This window comes from Oratosquilla oratoria, chromosome 32, assembly GCF_046742065.1.
Source record: "Oratosquilla oratoria isolate Oo_2021 chromosome 32, ASM4674206v1, whole genome shotgun sequence".
NCBI lineage: Eukaryota > Metazoa > Arthropoda > Malacostraca > Stomatopoda > Squillidae > Oratosquilla > Oratosquilla oratoria.
In genome coordinates, this window is record NC_134808.1 from 45,418,787 (window position 1) to 45,444,636 (window position 25,850).

The window sequence follows — 25,850 nt, forward strand, 5'->3', positions numbered from 1 at the left end:
CATGGGTCAATCTAACCAAGTGGACATTTATAAGTTAGTGGCTTGCAGGCCAACCCAGATACATGTTGACAAACAAGATTTGGTGTAGTAATTTAAATCTGTTCAGTGTAAAGGACAAAGGCATTGTAGAGGCGAAACCCAAGAATGATAAAGCTATTGAAAAAAATTGTACAACATGGAAAGAAAAAGCTAGAGAGACACCTGGATGGGATGGATGTCATGTGGAATATTTGACCAAGGGAAATGACTGGTAATTGTTCATGTGTGTGTATAAAGGAATGTCCTGGTGAACTGGACGAGTTGCAGGTCCATCACCGATTCTTTGAGAATGAAGAGCATAGAAATTGGACCCATCATTAATTGCGAATGATACTGCACTCGTAGCCAATTCTCAGGAGAGAAACAGTTGGGGATTAGTTTGGAAGGTTTTGTGACAAGAATGAATGTGGGCAGTAGTGATGTACACAAAATGATGGTGGCAGGTAGAATGTGCAAGTAATGGATGAGAGCTGAAGTGGAGTAGGGTATTTGGAGTCTCATGACAGTTAATTGTATGTACTTCAATTTGCCAGCATTTCTTTACTAAGGATAATACAGTAGATCCTTGGACATTAAATTTAATCTGTTCTTAAAACTGAGATAGTTAAGGCAAATGTGCTAAAGCACTACTGAGCTGGTGGGATTGTGTGTACAGATGTATGCATGTAGTCTGCCACGAAGTATCGTTCAATAAGACTAATCTTTTGCAAAACTTTCGTTAAATGGGGCATTTGTCATCCATGGTTCAATTGTATGTGTCTTTCTCAAGAATACCTGACCCCTTGAAGCCCAAAAGTTAAAGTATGTGAACATGAGGTACATACATACATATACCAAAGGCTTTTTTCTTCCTCACAAGGGAGGTAGCCAAAAAGAAAAAGGCACAAAAACCATTCCCACCCATTCCAACCCTAAATACACTCCACTCCCCTCCCTCTTATCTTGGCACCTTCTGAATGACAGGTCATCCCTGCATCTTGTCCACTGCCCTGGGTCAGAGGCAGTGTTGCAAGACACAGCACATCCACAGCAAGGCTGCTTCATTAAATCACCGACCCCCCCCTCCGTCCCCTCATGCAGAAAAGAAGACACGGAGAATCCCTTCGGGCTGCGTCAAATATTCTCACACATACTACCTCACCCTCCATCCCCCCACCCATTCCACCTCATGCATCACATCATCCATATACAACCATTCTCCATTCACCACTGTCTCCTGTCCTTCCTCAACAGACATTCTCCCAAAATTAGATTGTTAAGGAAGTAAAAAGACTGGAGGTTGTTGCCTTGACCAAAGTAAAATGTGATATAAAACCAAAACCATCAGGTCAGGTTTAGGGGAATCACGAAAAAGCCATATGGAAGACAAGAACATCCTATTCTTACCAAATCAATGTTGTCACAAATTGTGTTATGCTAAAGAAAGAAGTGGATGTGGAGATTCACGAAGTAAAGAATAAAAGCAAATACTGGGGTGAAATTAAGTTAAAAGAAACTGATACATATACTAAAGGCTTCCCCCTTACAAGGGAGGTAGACAAAAAACAAAGGTATAAGAACCACTCCCACCCGTTCTGTTCCCCACATACTCCACTCCCATCCCTCTTGTCTTGGCTGGAGATGTGAATGTGCCTACAGTGCTGTATGGATTGGACGAGTGTGTGCAGAACTCTTGCCCACTGTATATATACAAAACTTGATTTCAAATATTACAAAATTGAAGGAGTCTGCAAGAGACCATAAGGCCTACATTAGGCCATTTCCATTACCACCTATCATACCTATCCAATAAAGTAATTTTTCTCTTAAAATAACCAATAATTTCAGCACTCACTACATGGTTACTGAGTCTATATTATTAGTTAACAATTCTATTGGTAAAACAGTTCTTGCCAATTTCCTTCTTAAATCTAAAATTGTCCATTTCAATTCCATTACTACAAATCCTACCCTGTTGTCTTGATATGATGATCTTGTCTACATCACCCTTGTTCAAGCACTTGACCCATTTGAATACCTCTATTAAATCACCCCACAATCTATATCCAGAGTGCAAATTAAGGTGTCTAAGCATATCTTCATAAGGTAAATTTCTGAGCACATGCATCGTTTTGGTCATTCTCTGTAATTATTCCAGTGAATTAATATCCATTCTACATGACGGCGGCCAAAACTGTACCACGTAGTCAAGGATGGATCTAACTATTGCCAGATAGTTTAATAACTACATTTGCAATTTTCTTTTTTGTCCTAACAATAAATCCTAATACTGTTAGCTCCATTTCTGGCACTAATCCAATGTTTCCTGGATTTAAGGTCAGGACTCGCTAACATTCCCACGTCTTTCAAATTATTTTCTCTAAAATAATGTCATTTAAGCTAAACCTGATTTCTGGGTTGTGTATGCCTACATTTAACACACTGCACTTTGAGATATTGAAGTTCATTTGCCATGTCTCCAACAATGAAAATTTTAAGATTTTCCTGTAGTATTCCAGCGTCTTCCCCAGACTAGGGTGTTCCATTTAAGTGTCATCCACAAACTATCTATATACATACATATACCAAGGGCTTTTCCCCCTTATAAGGGAGGTAGCCAAGTCAAACGACACGTACCTATTCCCCCACTACCCTTTCCTCCCTCCCATCGTAGCTCCTCATAGATGATGGGTCACCCCTTTATTCCACCTGCCCTGGGTCAGGAGCAATGAAGAAAAACACTATACATCCACAGCAAGGCAGCTTCACATCAGAAAAGAAAGGGAAAATATATATATATATCCCCTCATGGAGAAAAAGAGAAGACTGGGATAAATCCCTTTGGGCTACATCAACATATAATAACCCCCATCCTTGCATCACAATATCATCTATACACAGCCATTCACCACTCATCCCTATCTCCTACCTTTTCCCTTCCTTGCTCATCCTCTTAAATTCACTCCATTCACCACTGCCTTCCACACCTCTTTTACTAACCTTTCTTTACTCATTCTATGTGTCCAAATCATCCCAATACTCTTTCATCAGCCCTATCTACCATCTCCATTTCCACTTCTATTCTATTCATTTCTTAACCTATCCAACCTCGTAAGCCAAATCATACGTCTCTGACATTTCATCTCAAACACATTTAAACTAGTCCTCTTAAAATCCAAGTCTCTGCACAATAACCCATTTATATCATCTCTTTGCATCCATTCCTAGATGCCTATTTCTTGTTACACTTTTTAATTCCCCAAGGCATTCACTTGCTTTTCTCAATCTACTAGACATTCTGTTCTCTGTAACCCTATGTGGTACATTCCTACAAGAAGTCAAGGCATAAGAGTGTCTGGGAATTTTCCGATCAGAACCCTAAGCTTTGGGTCTTTTAATATGTGTGGGTGTGGTACAGATGAGAATAAAAAAGAAGAGATAGGCAGTATGTTTGTGAGAAGGAATATGGATGTGTTGGTACAAGTGAAACAAACTTACATCACATAACCCCACTGTCCAAGTCATCTATATACATAATGAAGAGCCATGTAACAATAAGGGACCCAAGACCAAGCCCTGGGGAACTCCACTAGTAACACTACCCAATATTATCTAATACAAGGGATGATGTATTGAATATATGAAATCAAGATTTGTATGTATACAGTGGGCAAGAGTTCTGCACACACTACATTGCAACTTTAAAAGTGCACAACTAGAGAACCATGGACCTTGTGATCTGTAGAAGGTGTCTGTTCTGTGAAGATAAATGTTACTACACATGTCAACAGTGATAGTATCACAAGGACTCCCAGGCCTCTCGCCAAATACAGTCGTATGCTGTATCTATATACCAAGGGCTTCTCCCCCTTTATAAGGGAGGTAGCAAAGTCAAAGGCATGCATGCATTCCATTACCCTTGTTTCCCTTCATCTTAGCTTCTTATATAAGAAGGATGATCTCTGTCTCCTGCCCACTGCCCTTTAATCACAGCCATATGTATCAAGGATATTTTCAATAGGTTGTGTCTATGTAAGCATTTTTCACAAATGTATCATTGGGTCTAATACATAGTGTTAACTTCAGAGACCCAACAAAGATCTTAAGAGCACCTCTGTCTGGGCGTGTCATAACATTTAATGGCCCAAGCTATTGGGTCATCACTGTATAGAATTCATCCTTTGGCCGATCATTGGGCTAAATGTTTAAAGCACAGCCTTAGAAATGCTTACATCACTTCTCAAGGCTCGCAGTGAAGATGGGAAGACAATGCGAGTATAAGCCCAGGCCGTAAAGATCGACTATACAAATTTTGACTAGTCACCACTTCCCTCCATTTCCAATATGCTCACTATCAGTGTTGCCAGCTCAATTTGCCTATTTTACCCTAACATTACTTTAAAATTACCATCTTTGTTAATACATACATATACCAAGGGCTTTTTTCCCCTTGCAGGGGAAGCAGCCAAAGGCAAACGGCATAATTCCACTCCCACCCAGTTCATCCTCATCCATTTCTTCTATTTGTTAATTATTTATTATTATCATACATATATATATATATACTGTATATATGCAAGAAATATTACCATAATGTGTACAATAATTAAATAGTGTAAAGTGTAGTACCCACATGTACTCTTATGTCTACCCACTCATGTTCACACATGATGAGTAAAAGCAGCAACGACTGCAACACCACTGTAGGAGAGAGGCCAAACGCAGAGTATGGGATCCAATATATTTAACGTTTCACCCAGCAGGGCGAAACGTTAAATGTATTGGATCCCATACTCTGTGTTTGGCCTCTCTCCTACATGTTCTCACATGTTAGATTACTACTGGTCAGGTCTGGGGTTAGTATATGTGGTCCGTTGTCATATTCACATGTGACGTAATTTCGGAATTGCTGGAGGTTTAATTTTCAAATGGTCCCTGAGCATGAATCATAGAATTAACATTTCTTTGTTCAGGGAATTTCAATATTTGTTTTCGAAAGACTTATTTGAAAAGAGAGGGAATAAAAAATATATATATTATAATAATAACAATCATGAAGTTTCCCTCCAATGGAAATAGTATGCCATCATCTTTCTTCATACTCCTTATGTCCATCGAAATTTCGCAACTCTAGCGTTGCTCTGAGCAGTCATTTTTGTGTTCCACAGCACATGCCACTCTGTGTCAGGGATGTCATTATTAGGGAAAAGATTTGGAAACTTAAATGCTAATAGGGCGATGGAAGGAATGGTTTTCGTCAAAATACACTGAGGATCCAATGTTTTCAGAGATTCAAACAATGAACCAGTAACATCAAATCTGTGTAGAAGCTGCAATGCTTTCTCAATATAAAAATCAAGACATCTTAGCCTGAAGTTTAAAAGATTCCATTTCTCAGTAGAGTGGCATGTGTGGAGTGATTCAGCTACCTGACCACTCAAGTTCATATCTTCTAAGGGAGGAAAATTTGCCGGGTCTAATTTTCACCTTTGCTAGTTCTTGATGAACTTTAAAGAACCCCAGTGCAGAATTCCTCCCTCCTCTATAGTAAATGGCTAAGTTTCTGTGGGATTTACAGTGGCAAAATTGCCCTAAAATTCTGCCTTTTTTCACATTTCTACTGTTACCCTGATAGTGCTCAAATTACCCTGCACCCAGCAGCACTGCTCACTACAAGCCAAAACATACATGGGAGATTAAAGCCTGATTTATACCACATATCCTGTATGTTAAAAACCCCCCATGATTGTGTACATAGTTCATTATTTCTTCTTGGCTGGTACTATCAATACACCATAGGCTTTGAGAAGGGAAACAGCAGTGACACTCGTATTACATTTTTTATGTAAAGTCATGGCTGGAAATTCATGAACAGGCAATGTGGGGAGCTACAGTCAATACAGGGCAGAGCACTTGAACAAGTGATCACCCCTCAGTGAGAGAATATTTGGTAGGTACATAGGTCTGGGATTCCCAAATTATGTATCACTCTTTTTGATATTATAATTATAAAAGATAGCTATATGTATGGAATACACATGATATGTAGTGAGCAAAGTATAATGAATAACCTAAATTACAGTATGTGATAGTTCCAGTAAAAATGATAGTCGCACCCCTGTGAATGAGTTCACATGATATGTAGTGAGCAAAGTATAATGAATAACCTAAATTACAGTATGTGATAGTTCCAGTAAAAACGGTAGTCGCACCCCTGTGAATGAGTTCATGAGTTGCTAGTAGTTATATATACTTTAAGTATAGGAATCAAATGTGTTGCATTATGAAGATGAAGTTACTGTCAACTTTCATGTATGTTAGATATAAAGTATGAGTACACAATTAACTAATACTCCATGACATCATCAACAAATATCACACCCATTATCATCACCAACAAAAAAGGTGTAAAATTGACTAAAAAAGAACTGAGCAAGGTGTACTGAAACCATTAGTAAATATTAAAACCTCCAAATTGATGACAGTTGTTTCGAGTCTCCTTTGGTAACAAAGGCATTTTAACAAACCAATTGCTGAGAAAAGGATTTCCTCAGACATCACATTTATACATTTATTATTATTATTATCTACTGTTATATATATATATATATATGTCCATATGCATATATGTATGTTTGTATATATACTCCGACCAGCTTGGAGTGGACTGAATAGCAATGAAACAGAAGCGCATGAAGTTGCCTCAAGAGAGGAAAGGTAAAGCAGCATATACATCTATTATATACACATTATATGTATACAAATATAATATAAAATGACAGTGATGAATGAGGAAAATGGAGGGGAAATAAGAAAAGATGAAGTGAAAGCAGTTATTAAAATTACGAGAGCAGGTAAGACAATTGGGTTAGGTGAGTGTCATGCGGAGTTTTGTGGAGTGTCTACAAAAAGGAGGTACTTTGATGGTGGACTGGCTGGTGAGGTTTAATGTTGCCTAAAAGAGGGTAGAGTGCTGGAGGAGTGCCTATATAATTCTGCTTTACAAGGAAAAAGGGGACAAGTGTGAGTGTAGTAGTTCCAGAGGGATCAGCTTGTTAAATGTAGTTGGGAAGGCTTATGGGAGGGTTTTGATTGAGAGGATTAGGAGAACAGAGGGAGTAACTGGTGAGGAACAGTGGGTTTAGGACAGATAGGGGTTGTGTGGATCAGATTTTTGTGGTAAGGTGGATATGTGGGAAAGCTTTAGGAAAAGGTAAGGATGTTTTTTGGGCCTCTATGGATTTGGAAAAGGCTTATGACAAGGTAGACAGGAAGGCACTGTGGGAGGTTTTGCAGATATATGGTATACAAGGAAAACTGTTAAGAGCAGTCAAGAGTTTTATGAGAGTAACAGAGCCTGTGTTAGAATTAGAAATGGAGAGGGTGCCAGGGATGTGTCGTGTTGCCATGGCTGTTCAATTTATACATGGATGGGGGGGGTGCTAGGGTAATGGGCCAACAATTGGAGATTGTTAAAGAAAATGGAGAAAGATGTGAGATAATCCATTTGTTGTTTGCTGATGACACTGCGCTTGTAGCAGGATCAGAGGAGGGATTAAGGAAGTTAGTGACAGCTTGGGAAGGCATGTGAAAGAAGGAAGTTGAAGTGATTAAAATATGTAATGAAAAATGGACATATGGGAATGGATGCTAAGAGGAGATTGTATGAAGGAGTGATTGTGCCAACAACACTGAGGCAGAAACATAGAACATAAGAAAGGAAGAATTTATGTGTTTGAGATGAAATGCCTAAGAAGTATGGTAAGGGTTACTAGGCTAGATAGAGTGAGAAATGAGGAGGTGAGGAGGAGAGCAGTGGTGGAAAGAGAGTTGGGAGATAGGGTTGATGAAAGATTATTGGGATGGTTTGGACACATGGAAAGAATGAGTGAGGAAAGATTAGTAAAAGAAGTGTGGAAGGCAGAGGTGGATAGAATGAACACATGGTGGCAACCAAGGATGAGATGGATGGATGGGGTAAAAGGTGCATTGGGGAATGTTAGGGAGTATGTGTGAATATTTTGATGCACCCCAAAGGGATTTCTCCCAGTCTTCTCTTTTTCTGCATAAGAGGACAGATGTGGATGTGCTGTGTCTTGCTACATTGCTTCTGACCCAGGGCAGTGGGCGAGATGTAGGGATGACCCATCATCCAGGAGCCAAGAGGAAGGAAGGGGTGGTGAATGGGAGTGGAGTTTGTGGGGATGAAATGGGTGGGAGTGGACTTATGCCTCTGACTTTGGCTACCTCTCTTATATGGAGGTATATGTGTGTGTATATATATTATATATACATATACAGTATATATACACATACATATATGTGTGTGTGCATTTATACACATATATAGATATGCATGCATGTGTGTATTAGTGTGTATATACATACATATACATATATACATTATATAAACACACACATATGTATATGTTATCTTCCATATTCAGCGTGTCTGTCATTTCCCTTCGATGCCTAGCGTACACACGCGCGCACGCACGCATATGCTACCAGAGTGAACTCGGACGTCTTGAACCAACTCTCCAGGGACTGTCCAAGTGACCCAAGTAACCAACATTTGCAGTCGACGCCCCTAGCGAACAATAGGCTCAACGCATCTCGGGTCAAGCCACCTGAAGCCCTCTACTTGAACAAAGAAACGGCAGGGTGTCGACGAGACACCTGCTTGGAACTTCTACACCTCACGGCCTTCGCTACAACAGAATCGGCGAACTAACCCGGCGCACCTCGTCGCGTTGCCCAGCCGACGCGACCAACCTTTCAAATATTCTATATGCGAATATGGCAACAGCCTACTTATACCATGTTTTGGCAATCCTGTAAATATGTACATTCTAATGATTCTGGCAACCACCCGAGGTTTGGACGGAGGTTACCTTGTATTAGGAGGCCAGAGAGTTGTCTGGCACATTAAAGCAAACAATACCAAACTTTGCCACTTAAATGTAAAGTTAAACTTACACTCTACATGTATTTGCATATATACACACATATATATATATGTGTGTGTGTACTATCAGACCTCGCCCAACATTTCACCGTTACAAAATTCATGTTTACACGAATAGGTAAAATATCGCATAATTCGCCGAACACGACCTTGATTCGTGATAACACGATTTGAATAGCCCGCCGGGTCGTGTTGTGCGCCAGTTGGGTGGGCACCACCTCCCCCACCCAACACGGCGGATTCGCCCAGTCCGCCGTCGTCTCTCACGCTCTCGTTCACTCGCTTTCGTGTTGTCGTCGTGTTCGGACGTGCTACTCTCGTGCTCGCCATGGACCCCGACCGAGTTGCCCCAGCTACTCCAAGGTCAAGTGATAAAAAGAGGAGGAAAGTGCTGACCCTAGCAGAGAAGATGGATGTGATTGACAGTGTAGACAGTGGCCTAGGATGGACAGCGACAGGCAAGAGGTTTGGGTTGCACGAGGCCTCTGTTCGCACTATATACAAAACACGCGACAAGATCAGGCAGAGTGTGCGAGAGTCGGCTGACGTTTCCAGCAAGGTGGCTTCTGTGAGCCGTCGCGACCCACTGCTGGAGAAGATGGAGAAAATACTGAACACGTGAGTTAATGAAAAAAAAAAGTATTTAATGAAATAAAATATGTACGAGTATAACTATTTTGTGTTGGTTAAGAATATTTTCAAAACAATCTTGTGTTTAGTATAGAAGGTATGTGGGAAATTAATGAATACAGTATTTAATTAAATATGTACGAGTATAAATGTTTTGTTAGTTAAGAATATTTTCAAAACAATCTTGTGTTTAATATAGGTATGTGGGGAGTTAATGAATACAGTATTAAATGAAACATGTACGAGTATAAATGTTTTAAGAATATTATCAAAGCAGTCTTGTGTTTAGTATATGAGGTATGTGGGAAGCGTATGAGGTACGAGGCGGGGAATATGTGCTCCACAGCATGTAGGTCACATAGCTGGAATATCAACCTAGTTAAATTTGTAAGCTCGTTGTATTTAGTATATTTACGCATAACAGGTGGATCACTGAGCAAGTTGACCAGCGGCAGATCAACGTGGACAGCGTTGCCATCAGAGAGAAGGCGAAGAGCGTGTACGAGCAACTAGCAATGCAGGAGCCCACGACTTCTGCCTCTGGTGTCTTTCACGCCAGCCCTGGGTGGTTCTATAGGTTCCAGCAGCGGTTCAACCTGAATAACGTAACTCGCGCAGTTGAGACCGGGTCAGCTGATGCTGAATGGTCCCAGGCCTACCTCCCCACCTTCCAGTCACTGATTGCTGACGGGAATTACAGTGCCGAACAAGTGTTTAACGCCTACGAAACCGGCCTGTTTTACAAGAAAATGGGCGACAGGACTTTCATCGACAAGGAGGCCAAGAAGTTGCCAGGATTTAAGGCTCTCAAGGACCGTGTCACACTGGTGTTTGTGGGGAACGCTGCGGGAGACTTCAAAACGAAACCGCTCCTTGTGTATCACGCTGCCAACCCCCGTGCACTGAGGGGGCTCAACAAGCGTTTTCTTCCAGTCTCATGGAAATCGAGCAAAGAGGCACGGGTGACAGCCGAAGTGTTTGAGGAGTGGTTCCACCAAGATTTTGTGCCGGAAGTGAAGCTCTACTTGGCAAAGAAAAATCTGGCTTTCAAAGCTGTTCTGCTGCTGGACAATGCTGGTGGACTCACTTCACAGGCACATAACCTGGACCATCCAGATGTCTGTGTGTCCTACCTTCCCCAAAGGACTTCTCTTTCATTACTGCAGCCAATGGAATTGGGAGTGATCAAAACCTTCAAGTACAACTACCACAGGGCTGTGTACAGAGAAGCCTTCAAGAAGATGGAAGCAGACAGTAACATTACTCTCATGGACTTCTGGAAGCAATACAACATCCGACATGCTCTTAGTGTCATCAAACACGCATGGGATGAAGTGAACCCAAGCACCTTAAATAGCTGTTGGTATGCATTATGGCCAGAGTGTGTCAACAATTTCAGTGGTTTACCGACAGTCAGTGAGCAAGTCAGGGACATTATATACCTGACACACACTATCGGGGGTGAGGGTTTTGCTGACATGACTGAGGAGGACGTGGCAAACCTTATCGACTCTCATGATACAGAACCTTCACCGCAAGACCTGATCCAGCTGCAGAAGGATGTCAAACCAGGTGATTATGATGACGATGACGACGACGATGGCGACACAGACACAAGGTTTGTTTTTACTCAGAAACAACTCAGGACCTTGCTGAAAGAAGCGGAAAAACTGACAACCCTCTTCATCGATCAAGACCCCATTCTGGAGAGGAGCATCAACTTCAAGAGAATTGTGGATGAAGGCCTTATGCCCTACAAGTTAACTTTAAGGGGCATGGAATCATCTACTTGCCAAAAGCACATCAATGTATTCTTCAAAACATCTCCAGCCAGCTCTAATACCACTGGGGACAGACAGGAAAGTGACCCATATGATCCATAGCCAATACTAGTGATATTTTCTTTGAGTGTTTTATTTTTGTCTTTTGTATATTTGTATAACTGTACTTCCTTTGTGTTAATAAAGATAATAGGTGCATTTCTATATTCAGCTTCATTTGATTCACAAAAAAAAAAAAAAAAACCTAATCCACCACCCACACCATAAGACGTTATTCGCCCAACACGAATTTCGTCCAGCACGACGGGCTACGGAACCAAACAATCGTGTTGGCAGAGTTCTGACTGTATACATACACACACAAAATTCAAAAGCCACCGGACCAGACCTTACTGTCAACCTTTGTCCCGAATTCATTAAGGTGAAGTGTGTATCTGATGTAGGAAAACTCCGAATTATAGCACACACTCTTACGTTTCGGCTGTATGAGTTCCTAAGAGAGAATAACATCCATCCATACATCTTCGCCTTATATACATATGCTCCGGGGGTTATGTCTTGCTGATTGTCACGGGAGATTTTAGCTCGTTGGATGTCTTGAAGGGGTTATGTCTCGCTAGTTGTCTTGGACAGCCCACATCGTGACCCTTCCTTGTCCGTCTCGTTTTCTGTTCGTTTTGTTTACCTTCCCGGTTGTTCTGGCTAGGTTGACGTATTGGTAGTGTCTTCTATGCTGATATGCGCTATTTCTACTGTTTTTCTTGTTTTCCTACGAAATCCCTTATTTATTTCCGTGTTATGCCAGTCCGGAAGGTGCCCATATTTACCTAAATGTACGACCAACGAGTTGCGAGTTCTATAATCTTTGATGTCATTTCTGTCATACGCTTGGTTATGCCACGTGATGACGCCAATGTAAACTTGTGGGCATCCCTTACATGGAATCTTGTATACTTCGCTGTTTTCGCTCCTCTTATTTTCTATTCTGGGCTTCATCAAGTCTCTTATTTTTTCTACCTGACCTGTGCGCTACCTTAAAACCGGCTATCTGCAAGCGAGTTTCGATGGACTTGGCTTAGCCAGTGTAGAAAATTACAAATACAACTTAGTTCCCTTTCAAAGAAAGCCAAGTCCATCGAAACTCTTTTGCATAAAATAAATGATTGGAAAATAAGAAAAACACCAGAAGCAGCACACATCATCAGAGCTGCCTAGTGTAGGCCTTATGGTCTCTTGCAGTCTCCTTCATTCTTATGTTCTTAAGACACTGCGAATCATAGGGAAGGATTTGTCAACCTACCCACAACACCCGCGAAGGTCATAGTAGCGGAAACAAAACTAACAAAGAAAACGAGATGGACAAGTACGGTCGTGGGGTCGGCTGTCCGTGACAATCCCACACGACATCCAACGAGGCAAAATCCCCCGCGACAGAATCCCCGGGGGATATGTGTACAAGGCGAAGATGTATGGATATATGTCATTCTATCTGAGAAAGGCATTCAGCCGAAATGTAAGAGAGTACCTCTGCCATCAATCTAAGTTTTCCCACGTCAATATATATACACACACATACAATCTCCTCTTAGCATCCATTCCCAAATGTTATTTCTCATTACGAATTTTAATCCACCAAAGCATTTACTTGTTTCTCTCAATCTGCATTCCACTTCCACTCCTCCCTTTCCCATCCACACTTGCCCCCAAGAATTTAAAGGTATCCACTTCCTCCAGTCTCTCCCTTAAAAATCACCTCCAGTTTGCTGCCACCCTCTTCCCTTGTTCATCCCATCACCTTACTTTTACCCACATTTACCTTCAACTTCCTTCTTTTGCACACCTTCCCAAATTCTATCACTAACTTCCTTAATCCCTCTGATCCGGCTACAAGCAGTGTCATCAGCAGACAACTGGCTTATCTCCCATTTTCTTTAACCATCTCCAATCCACAACCCATTCATTTACCTCTCATACCACCACATCCAGGTATAAATTGAACAGCCATGGTGATATGACATCCCTGGTGAGGCATCACCTTTACCTCAAACCACTCACTCCCCAATTCCAATTCTAACACAGGCTCTACTATTCTCACAAAAATTCTTGACTGCTCTTAACAGCTTTCCTCCTATCCCATATATCTGCAATACCTCCCAGTGCCTTCCTGTCTACCCTATCATAAGCCTTTTCCAAATCCATGAAGGCCCAAAAAACATCCTTACCTTTCCCTTATGTTTTCTCACATATCTGCCTTACCACAAAAATCTGATTCACACAACACCTACCTGTCCTAAACCCACTGTTCCTCTCCTAATCCTATCGATCAAAACCCTCACAGAAGTCTCTACAGCTTTACTCAACGAACTGATCCCTCTGAAACTACTACACTCACACTTGTCCCCTTTTCCTTGTTAAGTGGAAGTGTACTGTACATGCACACTTCTTTTACACAAACCTCACCAGCCAGTCCATCATTGTACCTCCCTTTTAGATGTTCATGACACCCATCTAACCCAGGTGCCTTACCTGGTCTCATCATTTTAATAACTGCTTTCACCTTTTTTTACTTCTCTTCCATTTTCCTCATTCATCACTGACATATTCTTAGTGCTTCCCACTGCAACTACCTTTCTCTCCCTATCCTCCTTCACATTTAACAACTAATATATTCTGCTTATCTTCCTTTTACTGCTATCTCTTCCATTATAATCTCTCCATCTGCACCTTTGACCTTTTCTTCTCTAGTTGATTCCCCTCTTCCTCTCAAAAACAGCTTTTTATTACTTTCAAAATTGTCACTCTTACCATTTCATATCTGCTCTCCTTTGACTCCTTTATGCTTTACTTCTTTTTTCTTTGTACTCATCCTATTTTTTAACCAATCTGTGAATGCTTGTTTCTTCTTGTCTATAACCTTCTTTGCTTCATCATCCCACCACCACTTCCTTCTATTTCCTCCTTGTTCCACACACCATCTTTGCACACCTTGTGACTCCCTCCTTGAAACATCCATATTCCTCCTAGTTCTACTCTATCCTTCATTCACTCCCAATCATCTTTTCTCCATCTGTCCTCCACTCTCAACTTACCTTCCACCAAAAACTGATCTCATATTCTCCCATTCTCTCCCCTAAGAACATGTACATCCAAAACTCTTCACCTAGTACCACTATATAATCCATTAAAGCCCTATCCACCACCCTCTCCCATGTGTACTTATGCTTAACTTTCTTCTTCAACACTTACCTATCTCTTCACTTACTAGAATAGACACCCCTTCTCTCCCTCCTCTCTTCACTCCTGACACCCTCCCAAACTCAAACTCATCCCTCCCTTTCAATTTAGTTTCACTCAATGCCAACATACCATCTTTCTTACAAACATACTGCCTATCTTTTCCATTTTACTCTCATCTGTACCACATCCATGCACATTAAAAGACCCAAACCCTAAGGTCCAGGTTGGAAAACTCCCAGACCCTTTGCTTTTTTAGTAATGTCCCCTTTGGGGTTACAGAGACGAATGCCTACGTCCTGTTTTTGTCACTTTTTAAGACTCAAGAATTAAATACATATACCAATGGCTTTTTTCCCTTTTACAATGGAGGTAGCCAAAGTTAATGACATAAATCCACTCCTACTCCACTCCCATTCACCAACCCTCCCTCCCTCTTCTTGTCTCCTCCTGGATGATGGGTCATCCCTCCATCCTGCCCACTCCCCTCATTCAGAAGCAATGTAGCAAGACACAGCAAGGCGATTACACTTAATCGGCGACCCCTCTCTGTCCTCTCATGCAGAAAAAGAGAAGACAGGGACAAATCCCTTTGGACTGTGTCAAAATATCACTCAAATACTCTTCCACCCATCCCTTTCTTGTCTTTTCTCTTCCTCAACAGACAATCCACTCTTTCCCAATGCCCCTTTTACCACATCCATCCATTTCATCCTTGGCTGCCCCCTCATGTTCACTCCTTCCACACCTCTTTACTAATCTTTCTTCACTCATTCCTTCCATGTGTCCAAACCATCTCGATACTCTTTCATGAACCCTATCTCAAAACTCCCTTTCCACCCCCACTCTCATTTCTCACTCTATCCAGCCTAGTAACCCCTCCCATACTTAAGTATTTCATCTCAAACATATTTAAACTCTTCCTCTTTTATGTTCCATGTTTCTGCCCCCATCCAGTGCTATTGGCACAATAAATCCATACAATCTCCTCTTATCATCCATTCCCAAGTGTCTATTTCTCATTACATTTTTTAATCCCCCAAAATATTTTCTCAATTTCCCACCACACTCGCACCCAAGTATTTAAAGCTATCCACTTCCTCCAGTCTCTCCCCTTAATACTTCCAGTCTGCTGCCATCCTCTCCCCTTGTACATCTCATCACCTTACCCACATTTATCTTCAACTTCCTTCTTTCACACACCTTCCTAATCTCCATCAATAGCTTCCTTAAACCCTCTGATCCTGCTACATTTTTCTCCATTTTCTTTAACTATTTCCAATCCTCCGCCAATTACACTTGCAATTACCTCTTGCACCATCCCATCCATATATAAATTAAACAGCCAACATAACATACCCCTGGCAAAGTCCCACCTACACCTCAGACCATTCACTCTCTCCATTTATAATTCTAACAATCTCTAGTGTTCTCATAAACTCTACTGCTCTTAACACCTTTCCTCCTATCCCACATATCTCCAATACCTCCCACAGTGCCTTCCTGTCTACCCTGTCATAAGCCTTTTCCAAATCCATAAAGGTCCAAAAAACATCCTTACCTTTTCCTAAAGCTTTCTCACATATCTGCCTTACCACAAAAATTTGATCCATGCAACCCCTACCTGTCCTAAACCCACACTGTTCCTCACCAATTACTCTGTTCCTCTCCTAATCCTATAAATCAAAACCCTTCCATATGCCTTTCAAACTGATCCCTCTGAAACTACTTCACTCACACGTTTCTCTTGTAAAGTGGAACTATACAGGCACTCCTCCAGAACTACACCCTCTTTTAGAGAAACATTAAACTTCACCAGCCAGTCCACCATCCCTGTACCTGTCGCCTCCTCTTCCTCTTAATTTCCTTCCAAAACATCTTTTTATTACTTTCAAAACTTTGTGTCAAACCCTTATCCCATTTCACATCCGTATTCTTTGCCTTCTTTCTTATTCTTTACTCGTCTTCTCTTTGTACCTCTCATCCTATTTTGTAACCAATCTGTGAATGCTCATATCTTCTCTTCTACAACCTTCTTTGCTTCATTATCCCACCACTCACTACACTTCCTTCTATTTCCTCCTTGTTCCACACATCATCTTTGCACCCTCCTTGAAACATCCCCATTCCTCCTCCACTCCTTGTTCTACTCTATCCTTCACTCCTTCCCACTCCTCTCACAGCTTTACTCATTCTCTCATTTAACCAGTTTACTCTTAAGTACCTCCCTACCTTGTATCCTTTTCCTCTTTCTCCATCTATCCTCCATTCTCAACTTACCTTCCACCAAAAAATTATGATATTCTCCCACTCTCTCCCCTTAGAACATGAACATCCAAGACTCTTCCCATTCTTCTCCTGGTTACCACTATATAGTCCATTAAAGCCCTATCTACCACTCTTCCATCCACCACCCTCTCTCATGTGTACTCAAACACTTGACTTTCTTCCTAAACGATGTCTTTGCTATCATCAACTCTCTGGACACATTCCCACCATCACCTCTCCACTACAACATTTTCCCGCACTCCACACTTCCCAACCACTTATCTATTGGTCCATCTCCTACCCTAGAATTGAGATCTTCCAATACCACTACATTGATATTTCTCTCTAAACCCTCTACACACTCATTTAAATCTATCAAAAAAGCCTCCCTTTCCTCTACACACTTCTACCAGTCCCATATGGACTTACAAAAACCCACATATCCCTTCCAAGTTTCACCTTCATCCACATTAACCTTGAAGAAACCTCCTTCCACTCCACTACATGCTTACCTACATCCATGCACATTAAGATGGGCGATATATCGCCCATACAAGGCCAATTTAATTGTCAATTCAGAGTATTGACAATGAAATTGCACAACATAATTGATCGTGTATGGGCCGCTTTAGAGATTAATACATGCCCCCATACTTAAGGTTATTTTGTATTACCACTGGTAGCATTAAAAACCTCCAGTTTGAAGAGCCATCCAACAAGAGTACAACTGGTGTGATTTTTCTTTTCTTTTCCCCCCACATAGTCAAGCCACACACTCACCCATCTTACAAGGTAAATCATAGTATTAGTCTACCTATACACTAAGGGCTTCTTCCCTCTTATATGGGAGGTAGCCAAGTCAAAGGAATGCATCCACTCTCATCCACCACTGTTGTTACCCTCTGATCTTAACTCCTTGTGGATGAAAGGTCATTCATATCAGAAACAACATAGCAAACCACAATTCATCAATGGCAAAGCCACTTCACTAATCAGCAACCCTCCTTTCTCATGTGGAAAAATAGACTAGGAGAAATCCCTTTAGGCTGCAACAAAGTATAGTCCATACATAAACATTCTCCACTTACCCTATCTTCCTTGTTCAACAGTTGTTCTGCTCTTGCTCAAAGCAACTTTCACCTCATCCATCCCCTAATGTTCACTCCATACACACCTCTTTTACTACTCTTTCTTTCCATGTGTCCAAAACATTCCCACTCTTTCATCAGCCCTATCTGCCATCTCATTTTCCAACCCCACTCATTTCTATCTACCATGTAACCCCCATCACTTCAGACATTGCATATCTAACATTTAAACTTTTCTGCCTCTATCAATCCCCAAGTCATGCCCCATAGTGTCATTAGCACAATCATCCCTTCATTTAATCTTCTTTGCATCTATTCCCAGATGCCTATTTGTCATGACACTTTCTTGATCACCCATGACGTTCACTAGCTTCTCTCAATCTACAATTTACCTCTACCCCTAAATTCATTTCCTGCCTCATGTAACCTCAAATACCTAATACTATCCTCCAGTCTCTCATAAAACTTACTTCCAGCTCACTGCCATCCTCCCCACTTTGTACACTTCACCTACATTTACTTTAAAGCTTTCTCTAGTTGTATAACTTCCCAAACTTTGTCATTACCTGCCTTAATTTCCCCCCCATCTGACCCTGCCACTAGCAGTGCTGTATGCAGATAACTAGCTCATCTTCCACATGTTTTTTTAACAATCTTCAGTCCCCTGCTCTTTACCCCTTCACTTACCTTCCATACCATTCAATACATGTACATTGAACAGCCATAGCGACATGACAACCTCACCTTTACCTCAAACCACTTGTTCTCTCCATTTCCAATTTTAACAGGCTCTACCGCTCGTGTACAAAACTACAGCGAGACCTCTCATTAATGGATGTTAATTAGCCATGTTTATGGTGTTTCTGCTGCTGTTGTTTGGTGTGTGTAATCACCATGCCACCCAAAACACCACAAAAACGGTTAATTAACTTTTAATGAGAGGTCTCACTGTACTGCCCTTAGTAGCTTTCCAACCCCATATATCTGCAATAACTCCCAGTGCCTTCCTGTCTACTCTGTCAGTTTATATTCTGGGTACAGTGCAGCAGTATGAATCTTCTATACTAAGTTAATTTCTCACAGGAAACTTATCTATATGACTAGGGCTTCCCCCTTATAAGGGAGATAGCCAACTCAAAGGCACAAACCCACTCTTACCAATCGCCACTGTTTCTCTCTCACCTTAGTTCCTCGAGGAGGATCATCACTGCCTGGATCAGAAGCAAGGCAGTACATCCACAGCAAGGGCGCTGCACTTAAAATCCCAAATTGTTCACAGAAAGCCTAAATTCTCTTTATTCAACAAGGTGTTCCTTTATACATTTTTTTTTAAATAAAATGAACGGGTTGTTGATACACCATCCACACATACTGGTTTCTTTGGGTTCATCAATTTTCTGTAGAGAGCAGTTTTGATGGTAGCATGGAGTGAACATAAGGTTATCAGCACGTAGCTTTTATCTTAGAGGATAAAATGTGAAATGACAAGGAAATTAGATCTCCTGAAAAGATGAGAATGCAGGACCTCCCCCACACTAATAAATCTATACCAAGGTAAAAGTCCCAAAAAAAAACATGTATTCACACAACCCCAAACCAAGAGCTCGGCAACCTGGTGCTGATAAAGATGAGAATTGCATAAACTAAACCAGCGGCCAAAACATCCAAACATACCTCAATGAGCAAGAATTATGGCCAACAAAACATATGTAGACTTTTCCCACTAACCATATTCCCTTTGCATGAACCCATTACTAAAGCAAAAATTGAGATTTACATATGTAGAAAGATTTGAATGTTGATAAAAGACAACCTATCAGCTGAGACATATCAGCAGACTGCACAATATTAAAGTGGGTTTCACTACATGGATGAATAGATATAAAAACTCATTGAAGGCTTCCAAGACTAGGACATGCATCAGTGGTATGGACTCCAGTGAAAGATAAGCATGATCAAATGAATACACGACTTGATGGTGCAGTTGGTAGTGGTCTCAGCTGCCACTATAGAGGTCCAGGTTCAAATCCTGCCCAGGGCTGAAATAACTTCAGCATCACTGCACCACAAGTCATTACTCCAACTCTCGTGGCCAAGGAAATAACTGTCAATCACGAGTCCAACACGTGATCCAAGACCATGGTGAATCACAACAGGCAGCAACCACGCCAGTTTCCAGTCTGGCAGATAGATCATACAAGGAAAGACAGCGATCAGGTAATACGATTTCTAGAAAACTCTTCTAATCTGATTTTTTTTTTATTGTAGCTCAGATTTTATCAAATGGCTCTTCTAACTACAAGGGTTGCCGACCACTAATCTAGAGTAACAAGAATGATAGTTCTGCACAACACCACTTTATCCCTCTCCCCCTCCCAGGATTGCATAGAAAACTTTTCATACACAAAAACACCATCAGCATTTGACTTTATCCCCCACCCCCTACACATGTCTATCCACTCCTAAACCACCACACCCTACAAAATAACCCAAGTGGAACAACTCAGGAGACAACATAAACAAGTCACCTGAACATTAAAATATCTATACATTATTTGCCAGGGTCATTTGTTGACTTGCCACCACATTAACAGAGCCCCTAACAATACACTGTCCTCCACAACCACCCAAAACATGAACAATTTAAGGGATAAACCAGCGGTAGTGATTGGATTCTGTAAACTACAAGTATTCAAGGTAGAATTGGGTAACCGACTGATCAATAGCCACACTCCAATCATGTGTAGGCAGTCCAAGGACCAAAATTAAATCATCTAACAATCCCTCCACTAACCTATTACAGACACCAACCATCAAGGTCGACAGGTAGATGTTACAAATTCACCAGTGCATCTATCATGAATAATAACATGCCTCCATGGTGTTAGTATAGCAAGTAGAAAGTTTATATTATGTACATTGTTCAGGAGTCCTGTCTTACTGAAAGAGGATGTTGCAAGGTTGAGTACATAAGGAACTCTAGTTTTATGGTGTAACCAAGGTACTGCTGTGTTGAGAAGGTATCAATCTTCAAGATGGCCATGTGAACCATCTATTCCAAGTAAAGACCCATGCAATCAAGATTAGCATTTCACAAGACCTTGTTGCTGACAGTTTACTACCACATTTCTTAGATACTATGCAACCACCAAGATCCCTTGTGTTGGTTTGACTGGGAAGTGGGTGTATGGGATATTATTCTTTATTCAAGTATTTGTTGTTTGGTTAAATATTCTGTAGATATTGTAGTTTATAAATATACCTAAAAAGGTGTAGACCAAAAGTTTCAGGCAAACTAGACAGTAGTTTACTGCAAGGGGTTATGCAGGTAAGGCAGGGCATTCTTTTAGAATGTGGTATTTTCAAGGGATACGAGACATAGCGAGGATGGAGGCATCTTTGGGTATTAATGCTGAAGAGTCACCTTGATGCTAACATGAAGTTGTACAAAACAAAATGATAGATTTAAAACAATGCAGAAACCCAGAGGATCAGTGGGTTGCAGAAGTTGGAGTGGCATTTCCAAGCCACTTAATTTTTTTTTCCCTTAGGACAAGGGAGAGTTGTTAATGCTTAAGCTCATCACAGCAAAATATTGGGGCAAAGGGGGAAGAATCCATAGTCTGTAAGAGATGCTGTTGCTACACAAAGTCCAGTCAAAGGAAGAGTCAATTGTGTACATGTTCATGGCACAGATGGACGTCAAGCAATTCTTGCCTAACAATTCAATGATTTTAGGTTTTCCGGAGAACTTAATTAGGGAGCCAAGGCAGGTTTTGTGGCTGTAAGGTTACTAGTTATTTCCAGTCCTTCCTTTAAGGATTTTGAACACTGGTAGCTACCAAATAGTCAAGGTAACACTTGTCACTAATTCTTTGTCCGTATAATTTGAAAACTTTCTAAATTAAGATGGAGAATTCCACATGTCCAAAAACTACTTACCATGGCCACCATTTGGCAGCTATACAGCCAAGTAAGCTTCACAAACAAATGCCACAACCTATAATACTAATGAACCAAGGCATGAATTTACTTAGAAAATTCACCTACCACAGATTTGACAAAGAATTTTATTCACAATTCTCATGTGGAATGCAACAGGTTGGCAAATTGCATCAAAGGTCAGAGTAACTGTTGCATGGACTAAAGACTTATGGGCATGATTTAACATTTCTATTACCAATCTTGCAATGCTAAATTCGTGCACCACAGCTTTTTGTACACTGGGTACGATTGCATGACGAGCCCAATTAAAATACAATTGTGCCTCACATGCACAAGCCTAGGAGGGAAAAAATAATAAAAATAAATAATGGACATCACGGAGGCGAGGTTGGTCACCAAACAAAACCACAAACTAAAACAAGTTTAACAAGCTTTCACTTGAGCAGTCTCCATAATACCATGTACCAATTTGCATTCATTCTTATGTAGAGGCAAAAACTACCAATTCTCCCAAGTTTAGGTTTACAACTTGACTAGCAAGTTCAAAGTACCTACTCTACCTATAATTTACCACTAACTTGAAACTCAGACTACATAGCCTAACCTCCCAACCTTTAGCATGCAAAGTGAATATGGTAAACCAGCTTTAAATTTGTCATGTGAATTTTTATCTTGCTCAAACTCTACAAAACTCCACTGCATTGCCTACAAACTGGCCCAGCATCCTGAATTCACATTCCATGTAACCTACCTGCTATCAGAGATGCAGGTCTCCAGCAATATTACACCAAACCAGAATGTAAGAATAGCAAAATACCTTCTTAACTGGGAAAAACCTACCTGGTTGCTTCCATATTGGCAGCCTTTACCTTTCCATTCCTCACATCCACCGTTATTTTAATCAGTCTTAGTAGCACAGTCATGACAAAAGCAGTCTTCATGGGACCAGTCAAGTTGCTAAACTCACTTTCGTTGACATCTATGTTAAGAAAAAACTAATGTACTTCACATCTGTAATAACCCATCTCAATTTCCAAGCTTGTCAAAACTGATTTCCCACAAAAAATATGCAAACTATTTCTTGATCACCTAACCTTACCTGTCACCAATACTGCGACTACATCCCCTACTTCATCGAATTTCTCCGCTAGCATGAATGCCATTGCTGCCATAGTAGCTATGGTCACTCTTGGAGGTAACTTAGGAAGACTATCTCCTGGCAAGAGTAAACTCCTTTCATCCCCATCATTATTCCCTTGCAGTTTCTCCAGAACTTTTTCAAAGTTCACAGCCGCTTCTTTGTACATCTGAGAAATTGAGTTCCAAATTATCAGTCACTACTTTAAGAATTACTATGTTCACCAATTTCATTTCTACTCTTTAAGCACACCTGCTGCTGCAGGCATCGGCAAGCTAGGTGGTAAGTCGCTCTATTATCCACACATGGAACCTCGGGATGATGGTACCGAAGAAAACCCTCTTGCAGACTGAGTACTGACTGATGCGGCTTCTCATACTTCGCTGCAGCCTGCAAGAACAGGCATCAGGACCCAACATTACATTCTAGTCATATTACTTTTTTTTTTTTTTTAAGAAATGCTTTGCTAAAGCATCAAGTCCCACCACTTGTGTCCACTATCCATAGGGCAAACTACTTTTCAATGGGAGCACATGCTGATGTAAAGGTTAGAAAAAGCAGATTCACTTTTGAAGAATTTATTGAGAAAAAGGTACATCATGAGAAAACCTTACCTTATTATTGGATTCTTGATGCTTTGCAGAAGCAGCCCAGTAAGGTACTATCACTGTGATGGGAGGATTCACGACCCTACCACAGTAGTAGTTCCTACCTGGGTCACTCGCAACATTTATATTAATGAAGTATGCACAACAATTGGCGTAACACGCTCAGCATGATGGATGAGTGTGAAATCTCTAGTCATGAACATAAACCACATGTACTAGAGATACACTCATCCACCAGACTGCGCATAAATGGAAGCAGCGGCAAAGTACACACTTACCAACTGTAGCAGCGACAGCGTCTCCAACTCCGCATCCCATTCCTCCATGCGGTGGAACAATTGGGCTATGTTGTACAGAGCCAAATAATGCCCTTCTTCATCCACTGTGTCTTGTAACTTCTGAAGTGCCGACCCTAAATTCCCTAACTTCATTAAATTAAGCCCTGCAAGCCAGTTAGTCCAATACTGGAGTGATTTACAACAATAAGAACCTATCATCGCCCTTAACACTTGCAAACTTCCCTGATGCCGCCCAAGCTTGTATAAAGCCGAAGCTTTTAGGAAAGCTACAAGATGACCTGTATAAGACTTCTCAAATGGAACACTACTCAACACCTCAAACTCTTGTTTTCTATACAGGATTGAAGACACTAACAACTTATTTAATGAAGAATAAGTATTCTTTGATGATCCTATGCATCTTTCAAGCCACTTTGGTCCTGCCCCACTGACTCCACTAAACCCCCCAACCACACTAACATCTATATCTACACACTGAATTACAAAATAAAACATGCTAAAACATAAAAAGCTCTGGGGCCTAACAGAACCTCCACATTCCACAACCTCCAACAGGCTTGCTGCGGTGTCGTGCCCTGAAAAAATACAAAAAAACGTGCCTTACACTTAAGCATTGAACACACGAAATGAATGGACCAATTCTGAAAACTTTTTACGAAATACGAACAACAGGAAATTGCATCAGCTCATCAACATTGTTCAAATACCTACACTTCCGGAGATATAGCTCCGTCAGGGCTTGTACTCTCCTTCCAACGCTGGGGACGTCAGACTTCAAGAAAGCCATGCAAATGAAGGCAGCCATAGCCTCACAATCTTCATTCCAAGCTTCATTCCTCGTTGGCAAGAGCATTTTCGTACGAACCAACTCTTCCATTCGGTCAACATCGTACGCATCCTAGATAAGAAAATACATCAGCGTCGTTGTCCCCTAAGGGGGTAGCTTGTTGCCAAGATATAATAAAATACTAAAATATTCCTAACACTACAAAAATAATGTTATTTCCAACATGTAATGCGCCTAAAAGTGACCGTATTGCGTAATTTGCCTGAGGTGGGCCAGAGTATGGGTGGCGTGGCTAGGGGACGCCATCTCAGGGGTCACATTTCGAATATTCGCGCCGCCTACCAGGCGCCAACTAAATTAATCCTATTTATTTGGGAATACGTTCACCCACACACTAAATATTGATAAATTCCACTTACCATTGCTTGTTCCATAGAAGAGACCATATTTGAAGCTAAAAGGGGGTCTTGTGTGGAGACGAGTGGGGCGAGGCGCTCTGCGTGTCGCGGTGCGTGAAGCAGTGGCGGGCGGTGCTGGCGACTGGGGCTGAACCACGCCGCGCCTCGCCTTTGTTCATAACGGTCATGGCCGCCCCCCGCTACCCGCAACGTGGCACTTCTTTTTCGCTTTTTCTCAACATCGCTTGCACTTCCTTCTTCTAAACCACGTTTCATTGCACCAGCAGAACTTTAGAGTTATGTTATGAGCACTATAATGCCAAGTTGCGTGCAACTTCCTCGAAAGCACATGCAATAATGATAGACGACGGTTGCTTGCTCACTATTCGACGCATGCTTTCCCGCGCTCAAGGCGGTACCCTGGTGGCAAATTCACCTACTACCCACGCCAACGGTATTTCAAATGAAATAACTTTTCGGAATAAATAACTTTAGACAAAATTATCCCAACAAATTAAAAAACGAATTTTTCTTAGAATATTATAACCTTAAAACCATATGTATTTATTACTTTAAACTAAAATAACTTTTTACACGATGAAGCAGATTCTTCGGCGGGAAATTCAAACATATACGCCCAATTTTGTTGCATCGTTTTTATCCCGTTTATTCATAAAAATATACAATT

At 41.1% G+C, this 25,850-nt stretch overlaps 1 protein-coding gene across 1 annotated transcript in view; it reads right to left on the reverse strand.

Moving 5' to 3' along the window:
* Positions 1–25,585, reverse strand: part of LOC143017455 (uncharacterized) — a 27,082-nt gene extending 1,497 nt beyond the window's left edge. Inside the window, exons 1-6 of the mRNA XM_076172214.1 lie at positions 25,184–25,585; positions 24,689–24,875; positions 23,957–24,552; positions 23,323–23,460; positions 23,032–23,239; positions 22,773–22,911 (exon numbers count right to left, since the gene is read on the reverse strand). Of these exons, the coding sequence (XP_076028329.1) occupies positions 22,773–22,911; positions 23,032–23,239; positions 23,323–23,460; positions 23,957–24,552; positions 24,689–24,875; positions 25,184–25,438 (1,523 nt within the window). The 5' untranslated portion in view covers positions 25,439–25,585. The remainder of the gene's footprint in view (positions 1–22,772; positions 22,912–23,031; positions 23,240–23,322; positions 23,461–23,956; positions 24,553–24,688; positions 24,876–25,183) is intronic.
* Between the last annotated feature and the right edge of the window lie 265 nt (positions 25,586–25,850).